Source organism: Rissa tridactyla, assembly GCF_028500815.1.
Source record: "Rissa tridactyla isolate bRisTri1 chromosome 24 unlocalized genomic scaffold, bRisTri1.patW.cur.20221130 SUPER_24_unloc_1, whole genome shotgun sequence".
NCBI classification, from domain to species: domain Eukaryota; kingdom Metazoa; phylum Chordata; class Aves; order Charadriiformes; family Laridae; genus Rissa; species Rissa tridactyla.
This window is the reverse complement of record NW_026529338.1, coordinates 273,590-285,679: the sequence shown is the minus strand read 5'-3', so window position 1 is coordinate 285,679 and position 12,090 is coordinate 273,590. Positions and strand designations below refer to the sequence as shown.

Here is a 12,090-nt window from a genome sequence, read left to right as displayed (position 1 = left end):
GGCGGCTTCTGCCCTGTGATTGGGCGACGCCGCAGCGTCTGGCGTTCCCATTGGCTCCTGCCGCGGCGGGGATCCTCCCCCTTGGGTCACCTTATTTGTTGGTGGTGCAGCCCCTCGCGCTGCGGCGCTTCCCGTTGGCCTCACGCCCCGTCACTCACTTCAAACCCCGCCTTCTCCAGGACGTTCCGGCTGGCCATTGGCCGGCCGCTCCCTTCGCTTCCATTGGCCTCGAGGCGCTGCCCATCCGCCCTCTCCTCCACCGCCGATTGGCTCTCTGGGGCGGGGCGAGGCGGTGCCGGGCTCCGCTCTGTTCCCATTGGCCCCGCCGGAGAGGAAGAGGTGTGCCCGCCGCCTGCCTGCCCACCGCCGATTGGATGAACTGCCTCTTAATCCCGCCTCCGCCAGGAGGGTTTGGTTGAGCGGCTGTTTGTGCGCTCGGGGGCCGCGACGGGAGGGCCGGGCCGGGCCTGAGGTACCGGGGGGGGCCCGAGCGGGTCGGGGGGGGGGGGCACTGGGGCGGGGACGGGACCGAGGGGACACCGGGGGCGTTGGGCTGGGGCCCGGGACCGGGGGGGGGGGCCTGGGGCTGTGGCGGGGGCCTAGGCCCGGGCGGGACTCGGGGCTCGGCGGGGCTGGGCCGGGGCTCGGGGGGGGCGGAGGCCGGCGCCTGGGCGGGGGTAAGGGTCCATCGCTCCCCCGTGGGGCGGCCCCGCCGCGGCGTCTGGTTCTCCCCCCGCCCCGGGCCGTGGAGCGGGGTCTGGGCCTCCCCGGGGGAGGTGTGTGTGGGGGGTGTCCCCGCCGTGTCACCGGGCCGTGCTGCGGGGGGGTCGGGGTGCCCGAGGGGCCGCCGGTGGCCGGGTTCGTCCCGGTACCCGCCGTCCGCCTTCGCGTCTGCCCGTGCGAGGCCCAGGTACATCGCGGGGCCGGGGGGGTGTCACGGAGACGGAGGCCGAGACCCCTCCCCCCACCCCCGGAGACCCCGGCCCGGTGGTGTGCGTGAGGCTCCCGGAGAAGCCCCGGCTCTACCTACGGGGCTGCCCGTTCCCCCCGCCTCTGCCCGGTTCTCAGCTTTCCCACCTATCTCCGCACCGGACCCACCGCGGGGCCGTGGCTTCCCCCGGCGTTGGGGCTTCCCGGGGGCTTTTGCCCGGTGTTTTGGTGCCCTGAGCCGCCCCCTCCTCGGGGGGAAGCTGCCGGCGGCCCGAGGTGCTGGCCGGGCCGTGGGGTTGGCTCCTGGGCCGCGGCTTTGCCCACCCCAAGGAAGGTCGGGCCACCGTCCCTGTCCCCGGCACATGGAGCTCGGTCGGGGCTGACCCAGCCGGTGCCAAACCCGCCGGCCCGGAGCGGGAGCTGCCCCAATGGGGGCAAGATGGAGGCAGCCGGTGCTGTGGTAGGAGAGGATCAATAAACGGCGATCTCCTCCCCGAGCAGCCGCTCGCCTGGCTCCTCTTCCAAAGGGCAATCTCCTGCGGCAGCGCCGGCCCCCCCACGGCCCTTGAGTCCAGGCAGGTTTGTGCCGGGCACCTGTAGCTCAGCGCCGGAGCGGAACCCCCCGGATCCCTCCTGGAGGCCTGGGAAGCTTTGCCGGAGTGGCCTTGAGTGGTGCCGGCGTTATCTCGGGTGAAACGTGGGGGGAGCCCGTCCCTCAGCCGGGGCTGAGAACCGGCTCTGCCAGGCGACGGCCAGAGCCCGGGCAGCGTCGTTGCGAGGGTTCACGCGCCGTGCGGGTTCGGGGGAGAGCCGGGTCTCCACGGGAGCTCCCCGACGTCTCGTCCAGGCTGTCAGATCGCAAGATTTCATGAAGAAGGGACGCCTAACGAGGAGAGCCGCGGGATGACTTTGTAGAATGCTCGGTGGCGTCTCCCAGCTCAGGTTTGCTCCACAAGCCGGAGCTCCCTCGGCTCAGGCTGCTGAAGGCCGGGCTCCCTCCATAACCGGGACACCCCCCCCCCCCCCCCCAACCCCGGTGAATCGGTGGCGGGCCGAGCCCCCGTGCGCCTCGGGGCTCTTGCTCGAGTGCGATTGGGACATAGGAAAAGTATCGCTGGCAACAGGAAAGCGGTTAGCCCAGACGGGCTGTCGCAACCCTGCCCTGCGGAGGATGCCCCCTTCTCCCGGCTCACCCGGGCGGCCTCGGCGCCTTCCCCCGCGGGGGCTCCGTGGATTCGTCCCCGGAGGGCTTTTTTGTAGCCTGGCTCATAGCTGTCGGTGCTGGCCCATTCGCGCTGTAAATCTTGCTCAACCGGCAGCTAAGAGTAATTGCTGGTGACATGAAAGCGCGCCAAAAATAGCTGCGGACTCCTATGGCTGGATGTACAGTCGGCTCTCACCTGGTGTGGGGATGTTCCGGTGGGAGCAGGTGGTTTTCTCGGAGGTCTGAGGATGCCCCGAAGCCTGGGTTCGTCGGAAGGAGGATGAATCGGGGTGGTTGTGTCTTCCTTAATCCTCCGAGGAAGCCCTGGTGTGGGTGGGATTTCATGGCCGCTGTGTTTTCCGTGTGTGTGTCCTGGAGCAGCTCCGGGGCAGGAGAAGCGGCTCCTTCCAGGGCTGGTGGTGCCTCGGGGTCCCGCTGAGCGAGGTGGGGACAAGGACGGAGCCCTCCAGCCCCAGACGTGGGTGGGTTGGGTGAGAACAGCCGAAACCTCGGGGCTGGTTTTGCCAGCAAACCCCAGCGCTCCCAGCAGCCGATGGCTCCGTGGGGGCGGCGATGGCTTCGTCCGGGAGTTTGCTCCACACAGAGCTCTCCCCGGGCAGCACCCACCTCGCCGCCTGGAGGAGGAGGAGACCCACACGATGCCGGGGCCAGGGGTCCGCAGGCGGCCGGGATCCATGGGCCACGTGGCTCCTGAGGTCCTGGAAAAGGTGATGTGGGGCTCGTGCCGGACGGCTGCCAGCGGAGAGGTGCAGTGTGAGGCCAGGCAGGCGGCGAAGCCGCTGCTGGTCCCTGCGGTCGGGGGTCCCGGCTGGTCCCTCTCTGTGTCGGGGTCTCGCCGCTCACCTGCGGGTCCTGGCAGCCCCCCCCACCCCCCCGTAAACACAGAATCTGTTCTGGGCTCTCGCCGGGTGGCTCTGTCTGAAGCTGCAGAGTGGGACGACGGGACCCGGTGTGGTAAATCCCCGGCGAGCGGGTGGTGGAGCGGAGTCCCCACGGGCTGAGCTGCTGCCTCGCGTCCCCGGTCTGTGCCATTGCCCCCCCACCTCCGCGCCCGCCGGGAGCCCGGGCTGCTGCCGAAACGGCACCGGGGCGCAGCTCAGGGAGTGAGAAGAGCGGCTTTCAGCAGGGAAGTCACCCCAGGGAAGAGGGGAGCCGGGCTGAGGCCAAGGCTGGCGCTCCCGGCCTGCGGAGGGGACGGGCGCCGGGCCGCGCTGGGCAAGGAGAGGGAGAGCAGAGCGGGAGAGGGCAGGCGGATCCGCTCCCAGAGCGGATTCCAGCAGCAGTTGCACAATGCTGTTTCAGGAGCTGCTCTCGCTGGCGGGGGGGAGGCCGAGGGGTTCGGGCAGCGGCCGGTGCTGGGGGGGGTGCAGCTGGGATCCGAACTGGGCGTCGTGCCCCGGCGCCGCCGCCGGAGCGGGTCCAGCTCTCTGCCTTGGCCCTATCACAGGCTGCGTGGCCGCCGGGACAGGGATTTCTGCTCAGAATAGTTCAAATACTTGTAAAATCTTCAGCTTTGCCAGTGAACTCGTGAGAGTAACGCTCGGCTGGAGCCGTCCTGAACTTCATCCCTGCCCGGCCTCCTCCTGCCAGGAGCTCTCCCGGTGCCTGTCTGCATCAAACCAAGGAGAGCTGGCAGGAGTCCGGCGGCTTGGGCTGTGCCGGCTGCTTCCCGGCGAGCTGTGCCGTGCCGTGCCGAGCCCCGCTCGGGATGCTGCCGAGGCTGTGGCTGAGCCCTCGGCTCCGCCGTGCTTTGGGGGGGCGGGCGGGGGCGATCCCCCTTCTCCCGGAGGGGTCGGGGTCCGTGTCCGTGCCGCGTGAGGACGGTGGTTAGCCAGCGTTTCCTGCCGGGTTTGTCCGGCGTTAGCCCCGCTTACGTCTGCGGGCAGATGGGGAAGGGGAACTGGTAACAAACAACTTTCCGCTTGTTGGTTCTGGTCTCTGCGATCCTCCTCCTCCTCCTCCTCCTCCTCCTCCTCCTCCTCCTCCTCCTCCTCCTCCTCCTCCTCCTCCTGGCGCAGATAAATCTCTGCTGCGGCCCCGCAACCTTGGGAGGGGAGCGTTCCGCGGGAGAGCGAGATCAGCTCCGAAAGAAAAAACACAAATCCCACTTTCTCCCGCTTTCTTTGGCGGTGGGGGGTGTGTGTGTTTCAACAACAGAAGCCGAAAGTGCGGCTGCCCGGTGACCCCCCCCCCCCCCCCCCCCCCCCCCGGTTTTTATCTCTTCTCCCCAGTGCCCCCTCCCAGCGCCCACCCCCTCAGGCTTCGAGGAGCCGCGTCATGTCATTCCATGTGCCGAGCTCTATCCCGCTGGCTCCGCAAGCAATCGCAAGCGCCTGCGGCCGTGCAGGGGATGCAGTCAGAGCTTCATCCCGCTGCTCCTGTCCCGTGCGGAAAACAAAGCAAAAATGGGGGCGGGGGGGGGAAAAAACCCCTAAACCGGGGCTGAGGTTTGTTCCCAGCCCCTCCCGGCGGGGAGGCAGCCAGACCCGGTGTTTATGCAGCAGCCGGGAGACGCCACCGGAGCAGCCCAGGCCCGGAGCCCCTCACTCTCCGGCCGACCCGGTGTCCCGTCCCGGGAGCCGGAGGATGCTGACTCACTCCCAGCCTCCGCGGCCGCCGACATCCCGCCTGCCCGGCTCTGGGATTAGCTCCTTCCCACCCATTTGCCGCTCGGGTGAAATCCCTTGGGAATAAAGGCTCGGAAAGTGGAGCCATGGCCGGCGGGTCTGTGCCACGTGGCTGGGAAGGACCCCAGCGTGGGGGGAGAGACCCCGCGGAACGACCCCGGAACGGGGAACGTCTTCTGGCTTGAGGCAGGAAGAGTTTTGCCGGCCGAGGCTGGGCAGAGCGTGTCTCCATGGCCGTGACACGGTGCTGGCAGGGGGGATACACCTGGGGACGTTGTGCCGTGCGTGTCCGGCGTGCTGACGGCTTTCTTCTTTCCTCCCAGGACAGCGGAGCCGAGGCCAGCACCCTGCATCCAGCCCCTGCCCGCGCGGCCGCCTCGGTGCCTTCCCGGCTCTCCGGTTCGCAGGGCGCGCGGCGCCAGCAGCACCCAGGCCATGACCAGCCGAGGAGCCGCCAGGCCGAACGGGCAGTCCCAAGCCAGTAAAATCTGTCAGTTCAAGCTGGTGCTGCTGGGCGAGTCGGCGGTGGGGAAATCCAGCCTGGTGCTGCGCTTCGTCAAGGGCCAGTTCCACGAGTACCAGGAGAGCACCATTGGCGGTGAGTCGGGCCGATGAGCTCCGCGAACGGGCTCGATTAATGGCGCACGGCTGCGGGGTCGGGCTGCGCCCCCAGGTCCTCATCCCGTCTCGGGGTGCAGGGAGGGTTCCCCGCTGCCCGTCGGGTCCCTGCCTGTGGCGGGGGCGGCCGCTGCAATGCTGACGATGTTTGTTTTTTTGTGTTTTTTTTTTTTTTTTTCCCCCTCCCGCCAGCGGCGTTCCTTACACAATCCGTCTGCCTGGACGACACAACGGTAAAGTTTGAGATCTGGGATACGGCCGGCCAGGAGAGATACCACAGTCTGGCCCCCATGTACTACCGGGGGGCACAAGCTGCCATCGTGGTCTATGATATCACCAACCAGGTAGGAGCCCTCCCCGCCGCGCTCCTCGGCTGCCGGGCGCCGTGGTTTAACCTCCCCGGCGTGGCTCAGCGGGGGGGTGGGGGGTGGGGTCTCCCGGCGGCGGCTCTCGCCGTGGCCGGGGGGTCCCTCTAAGCCGCCCACCTTGCAGCCCAGCGGTGGGACCGGCCTTTGAGTTCCCACCTCTGCTCCTAGGAAACGTTTGCGCGGGCGAAGACATGGGTGAAGGAGCTGCAGAGACAAGCCAGCCCCAGCATCGTCATCGCCCTGGCCGGCAACAAGGCTGACCTGGCCAGCAAACGCATGGTGGAATATGAAGTAAGTGTGGGGTCGGGGTGAGCCCCCCACCCCGGCCTGTCCCCATCCCTCCCCACACCCTGGCTTTGGCGCTGCCGGGGCTTCGGCTGCGGACCCTCACCCAGCCGCTGGCGTCTCCGGCAGGAGGCTCAAGCCTACGCAGATGACAACAGCCTGTTGTTCATGGAGACGTCGGCCAAGACAGCGATGAATGTGAACGACCTCTTCTTGGCCATCGGTGAGGCTGGGGGAGCGGCAGGGGGGGGGGCCGGGGGGGTGGGGGGGACGCAGACGGTGCCTGTCCCGCTCCCTCCGCTGAACGCGGCTCCTCCTGGCCCGGCACCGGTGGCGCTCACGGGCTGCGGTGCCACTACCGGGGCTCAGCACCGGGTCATCGGAGGGGAAACCGCTGGGCGGCCGCAGCCGGGGATGGCTTCGGGATTGGTTTCGGGGTCTCCGTGTGCTGCCCCCACCCCCATCCCCTCTTTTCCCCTCCCCTCCTCCAGCCAAGAAGCTGCCAAAGAGCGAGCCCCAGAGCACGAGCGGCGCGGCCGGCAGGAGCAGAGGGGTGGACCTGCACGAGCAGAGCCAGCAGAACAAGAGCCAGTGTTGTAGCAACTAAAAAGGCGGCCTCCGCCGGCGCCAGAGGAAGAGCTAAGATATAACCTCCATCCCCGTCCGCACCTCACCTCCGTAACGGCACACCGAGCCCCCGTCTGAACCCAACCCCCTCCCGAGAGCTCCCTCTAACTGCACTTTTTAATGCTTCGAAACCACCACCAGACACCCGTGACCACCATCCCGACGGCAGTGGAACGAGAGCAGCCGGGGACTTAACTTCCGAAAAAGAGAGAGAGAGAGAAAAAAAAAAGAAAAAAAAAAAAAAAAAAAAAAAGAAAGAAAACCAACAAAAACCAACAAACTCTTCTTCACTTTGTATTATAGGTGCAAACAGCGACCTAATATTCTGATTTTTCTCCCTCCATTTTCCTCCCTCTCCCTCCTCCCCCTCTGCTTTGGCAAACCCCGGGTCCCGTTAACGTCTTTCCTCGCGGGGAGAGACCGGCGGCGGCGGCGGCATCGGCCTCGTGGCTCCACGTTGGGGACGAACCAGCTGGAACCAGAGACCTCCAGAAACGCGGGATTTTTCCGAGGGGTCTGTCATGGATTTCTTCTTCGTTTTGATTTTGGTTTTCTCCCCCCGCCTCCCTCTTTCTTCTGTTCGGCTGCCGGGGGGGGTGGGGGGGGGGGCAGGAAAGCTGCAGTGTCCTTCGTTTCTTCCAAGGTGGCCTTTTTCTTTTTTTTTTTTTTTTTTTTTTTTTTGCCGGAGGATTGGAAGTGCCTGGGGGCTTTTTAGTCGGGGGCGGGGGGGGGGACAACGACCATACAGGGTGACTGCCGGCCCCCCAGCACCCATCGCTGGGACCCTTCCCCACACCACACCCCCCCACCACCACCACCTTGCTGATCCTCACGCCGGTTGTCCCCGTCCCCACGGGGGTGTCTCTGGTTTGCACTTTAGGCCTGGAAATGTCCCGTTAAGATGCACCTTGGTTGGTTATTTTTTCCTGGGGGGGGGACAGGGACACAGAGGGACACGGCACTGACCCCGTTGTGTTTCTGCTTTCCCCCCCCCCCCACCCCCTCCAAGGAGTTTTCTCGGCTGGAGAAACCCTCGGCCGCACTGGGGACAGTCGGGGCGTCACCAGGTGCCGTCGGTGGGTCCCAGCAGCGGAGACCCCCCCCCCCACACACTCCTCTGCAGGGGGAGGCGGGTGGCACCCCCCCCCCGCCCCAGGTGCTGCTTGTGGGGGGCCAGGGGACACCCCAGAGCAGGGACACCCCCATGGGGGACGCGTCTGCAGAGGGCAGTGCCCCCCTGGGAGCTCCTCGCTCTCCCCGGGGGGGGTCCTGCTTGGGGAGGGGAGGGGGGGGTGTACTTTGGGCAGCCCCCTCCTCCCGGCCGTGGGTCAGCGTGGGACCCACTCGCTCCCGTGGCTGTGGGGCGGAGGGACCCGTCTCGTATGAAGCCCCCCCTCCCCCCCCCCCCGGCAGGGGCAGAGCCCCCAGGCACATGAACCACCCCCCACCAGGGACCCCCCCGGGGACGGTGCCACGGGCTGGGCAACGGTTGGGTCCCCTCTTGTGCCGGGGGCCGGCTGCTGCAGCCCCCCCAAGTGGGTGACATGTATTGAACCGGGGCTGGGGACCCCATTTCCCCCCCCCCCCCAACCCCCCCCCCCCCGGCCATCTTCTGGACCAAACCCTGGACCAAATGAGGACACTGCGGCTTTTCTCACTCTTTTTCTTTTTTTTCCTTTTTCTTCTGTTTCTTTTCTGATAATTATTATTATTTTATTTTTGGGGTTTGTGTTTGTTGTTTTTTTTTTTTTTGTTTTTTTTTTTTTTCTTGGAGAAAGCCCCTCCCTCGCATTTAAATAACAATCATGGTAACAGAACGCCAACCCGCTGATTTACCGATGTATTTAATGTAAGTAAAAAAAAAAAACCAACCAAAAAAAAAAAACCAACAAAAAAAACCAAAACAAACAAAAAGGAAGGAAAAACAACCCGCCCCCGTGTGTGTGCTCAGGGCGGGATCTGGGGGCGGGATCTGGGGGCGGGGCGGGGGGGGCGGGGGGACACACACGACTTGTTTGGCCACCGCTTGCCAACAGCAGCTGGCCAAGCCCCAGCCCTGCCCCGATAACGGTTATCGCAGCCACCAGCTGGGCGGTGACCACCGGCTGGCGCCCGCCGCTCGCCCCGGGTGGGGGTTGGGGGAGGAACGGCTCCGATCCCGGTCGCCCACCCGCTGGCTGCGCTGGCCCTTTAAATCTCCTCGGCGTTGCCCCTTTAAGCGCGCCCGCTCCCCCCACCCCGTGATGCCCCTTTAAGCGGACCCCACCGCGCGGAGGCCACGCCCACGTCGCCCCTCCGGACCCAGGAGAGGGCGTGGCCAAAGGGCTCGTCCCCCGAGGCCACGCCCACCGCCCCTCTCTTAAAGGGGCAGAGCCGAGCGGGCTATCGCGCTACCGGAGCCGTAACGCAGGTGCGCGGCGGGACGGACCGGGCCCGGGCCGGGGCTGGGGGGGGGTAACGAAGCGATGGGGGGGGATGCCCCGCGCGGGTCCCTCAGTACCCGCTTGCCCCGGGGCCGCGGGGGCTCCCCCGTGGCCGGTGCCGGTGCCCAGTAACGGGGCCGGTTCCCGGTGCCCGCCCCAGCCCCTCTCTCCCGCCCAGGTGCCGCCGCGATGCTGCTGCTCCGAGCCGTCGCCGGCCGCAGGTAGGAGCCGCCCCGTCGGGGCTCCCCGGGGACCCCCGGTACCTCCCCCCCCCCCCCCGCCCCGGTCCCAGCTTCGCTCTCCCCGCAGGCTCCCGGCGCTGCCGCTGCCCCGTCGGGGCTGCTCCCGGTTGCCCCCTAGTAGCCCGGCCGCGGGGGGGACGCCCGGGGGCGGCGCCGGTGCTGGCGGCGTTGCTGGGCCTCGGGGCCGTCCTGGCCTACGGAGAGCGGCGGCGGCGGGTGAGCGGAGCGGAGCGAGGGGGGGCGGGGGGGGGGGCGGCACCGGGGCGGGGGTGAGAAGCACCGTGACGGTGGGGGGCTCGGTACCGGGCGGGGGGTGGTGGTGTCTGAGTCCCCGGAGGGCAGCACCGGGATGCCCGGACCCTCTGGGGGGACGGTGGACACCCCCCGGGTCCCTTTGGGATGGGGGCACCGGGGGGCTGAGTCATGGGGTGGGGGGGGCAGCACTGGGACGGTGGGGGCCCAGGGGTGTTGTACGGGGGCTGGGGGGGGCTGGATCTCGGCGGGGGTGGACAGCACCGGGATGCCCGGACCCTCCCGGGGGGTGGATACCCTCTGGGTCCCTTTAGGATGGGGGCACTGGGGGGGCTGGATCCCGGGGGGGGCTGAGTCCCGGGGAGGGGGGGGCAGCACCAGGACCCCCCCCGCCATGGTCCTTCTCTGGGATGGCGCCAGTGGGGTCCAGCCGGGGGGGGGGGCAGGGGGTGCCACGTGTCCCCCCCAGCTATGGGTCACCGCACCGGGGGGAGGCTTTTGGGAGGACAGCCCGAAGTCCTGGCGGGGGGTGATGGGGACACCCCCGGGTCGGGGGCCCTGGGGTGCGGCTGACGGGGCTGGGGTCATCCCCCCCCCCGCAGGTCGCCCAGGCGGCCCAGGCCCCCCTCGCCCCCCCAGTACCCCCGGTACACGCGGGAGGAGGTGGGGCGGCACCGCTCCCCCCAGGACCGCGTCTGGGTCACCCACGGCACCGAGGTCTTCGACGTCACCGACTTCGTGGAGCTGCACCCCGGGGGGGCCGAGAAGCTGCTGCTGGCAGCCGGGGGGGCCCTGGAGCCCTTTTGGGCCCTTTACGCCGTCCACAACCAGCCCCACGTCCTGGAGCTGCTGCGGGAGTACAAGGTGGGGGAGCTGAGCCCCGAGGGAGGGGGCGCCGGCCCCCGCCACTGCCCAGGACCCCTTCGCCGGGGACCCCCCCCGGCACCCAGGGCTTGCGCGTCAACAGCCAGAAGCCCTCTCAACGCCGAGCCGCCGGCCGAGCTGCTGGGCGAGCGCTTCCTGACGCCCAACGAGCTCTTCTTCACCCGCAACCACCTCCCGGTGCCGCTGGTGGATCCCGGCACCTACCGGCTGCGGGTGGAGGGGCCAGGGGGCCGGGGGGTGACGCTGTCGCTGGCCCGAGCTGCGCAGCCGCTTCCCCAAACACGAGGTGACGGCCACCCTGCAGTGCGCCGGCAACCGGCGGACCGAGATGAGCCGCGTCCGCCCCGTCAAGGGGCTGGCGTGGGGCATCGGGGCCATCGGCACGGCGCGCTGGGGGGGCGTGCGGCTGCGGGACGTGCTGCTGCACGCCGGCTTCGGCGAGGAGCGGGAGGGGCGAGTGGCACGTCTGCTTCGAGGGGCTGGACACCGACGTCGGGGGGGCTCCCTACGGGGCGTCCATCCCTTACGGCCGTGCCGTCAGCCCGGCGGCCGACGTGCTGCTGGCCTACGAGATGAACGGGCAGGAGCTGCCCCGCGACCCACGGCTTCCCCCTGCGCGTGGTGGTGCCCGGCGTGGTGGGCGCCCGCAGCGTCAAGTGGCTGCGGCGGGTGGCCGTCAGCCCGGCCGAGAGCCCCAGCCACTGGCAACAGAACGACTACAAGGGCTTCTCCCCCCTGCGTGGACTGGGACACGGTGGATTTCACGGCGGCGCCCGCCATCCAGGAGCTGCCGGTGCAGTCGGCCATCACCCACCCGCCGCCCGGTGCGGCGGTGCCGGCGGGGGAGCTGACGGTGAAGGGCTACGCCTGGAGCGGCGGCGGGCGGGAGGTGGTGCGGGTGGACGTCTCGCTGGACGGCGGCCGGACCTGGCGGGTGGCCCGGTTGGGGGGCGAGCGGCCGGTGCCGGGCCGAGCCTGGGCTTGGGCGCTGTGGGAGCTTCAGGCGCCGGTGGCGGCGGGGGCCGAGCTGGAGATCGTCTGCAAGGCGGTGGACGGCAGTTACAACGTGCAGCCCGACAGCGTGGCGCCCATCTGGAACCTGCGCGGGGTCCTCAGCAACGCCTGGCACCGCGTCCGCGTCACCGTCACCCGCTGACCGGCACCGCGGCACCGCACTCCCCAGCTCGATCGCCGGTGGCAGCTCAAAGGTCGCAGCTTTTTTTTACAGCCCCCGACGTGTGAAAGTGGCTCCATAAAGATTGCGCAGTTTTATGGACGCAGTGGTTTCCTGGGGCAGCGCCAGGGCAGCGGGACGGGGCGGGGGGGGGACGGGGGGACACACACACACGACAGGGGGGTGGCCCCAGTGGACCCCCACGGCCCCCCCAGACCTCTGTCCCCAGGTGAGCCTGGGACACTATGGGACCCCTGACCCTATAGAACTCCTGACCCTATGGGACCCCCTGGCCCTAGGGAACTCTGGGACTCTAAGGGACCCTACGGGACCCCCTGACCCTATATAACCCCTGACCCTATGGGACCCTGGGACCCCCTGACCCTATGGGACCCTGGGACCTTATGGGACCCTAAATAACCCCTGACCCTACG

At 68.5% G+C, this 12,090-nt stretch overlaps 3 protein-coding genes across 3 annotated transcripts in view; all 3 read left to right on the top strand.

Annotated features, from left to right (window-relative positions):
• Positions 1-419, top strand: part of DGKA (diacylglycerol kinase alpha) — a 6,618-nt gene extending 6,199 nt beyond the window's left edge. The window contains 1 exon segment of the mRNA XM_054187098.1: positions 406-419. Coding sequence (XP_054043073.1) covers positions 406-419 — 14 coding nt within the window.
• On the top strand, positions 370-6,892 carry RAB5B (RAB5B, member RAS oncogene family). The gene is made up of 6 exons (XM_054187164.1): positions 370-472; positions 5,106-5,380; positions 5,593-5,744; positions 5,937-6,059; positions 6,183-6,276; positions 6,545-6,892. The coding sequence occupies exons 2-6, from the start codon at positions 5,218-5,220 to the stop codon at positions 6,658-6,660; spliced, it is 648 nt and encodes a 215-aa protein (XP_054043139.1). The 5' UTR covers positions 370-472; positions 5,106-5,217; the 3' UTR covers positions 6,661-6,892.
• Positions 6,893-7,097: 205 nt separating this feature from the next.
• On the top strand, positions 7,098-11,758 carry SUOX (sulfite oxidase). Its single transcript, XM_054187129.1, is given in 12 exon segments — positions 7,098-7,194; positions 9,282-9,324; positions 9,413-9,476; positions 9,478-9,561; positions 10,200-10,229; positions 10,231-10,482; positions 10,484-10,552; positions 10,555-10,734; positions 10,736-10,926; positions 10,928-11,081; positions 11,083-11,214; positions 11,216-11,758. Coding segments are annotated over 11 exon segments (1,611 nt in total). The 5' UTR covers positions 7,098-7,194; positions 9,282-9,292; the 3' UTR covers positions 11,639-11,758.
• Positions 11,759-12,090: the final 332 nt, after the last annotated feature.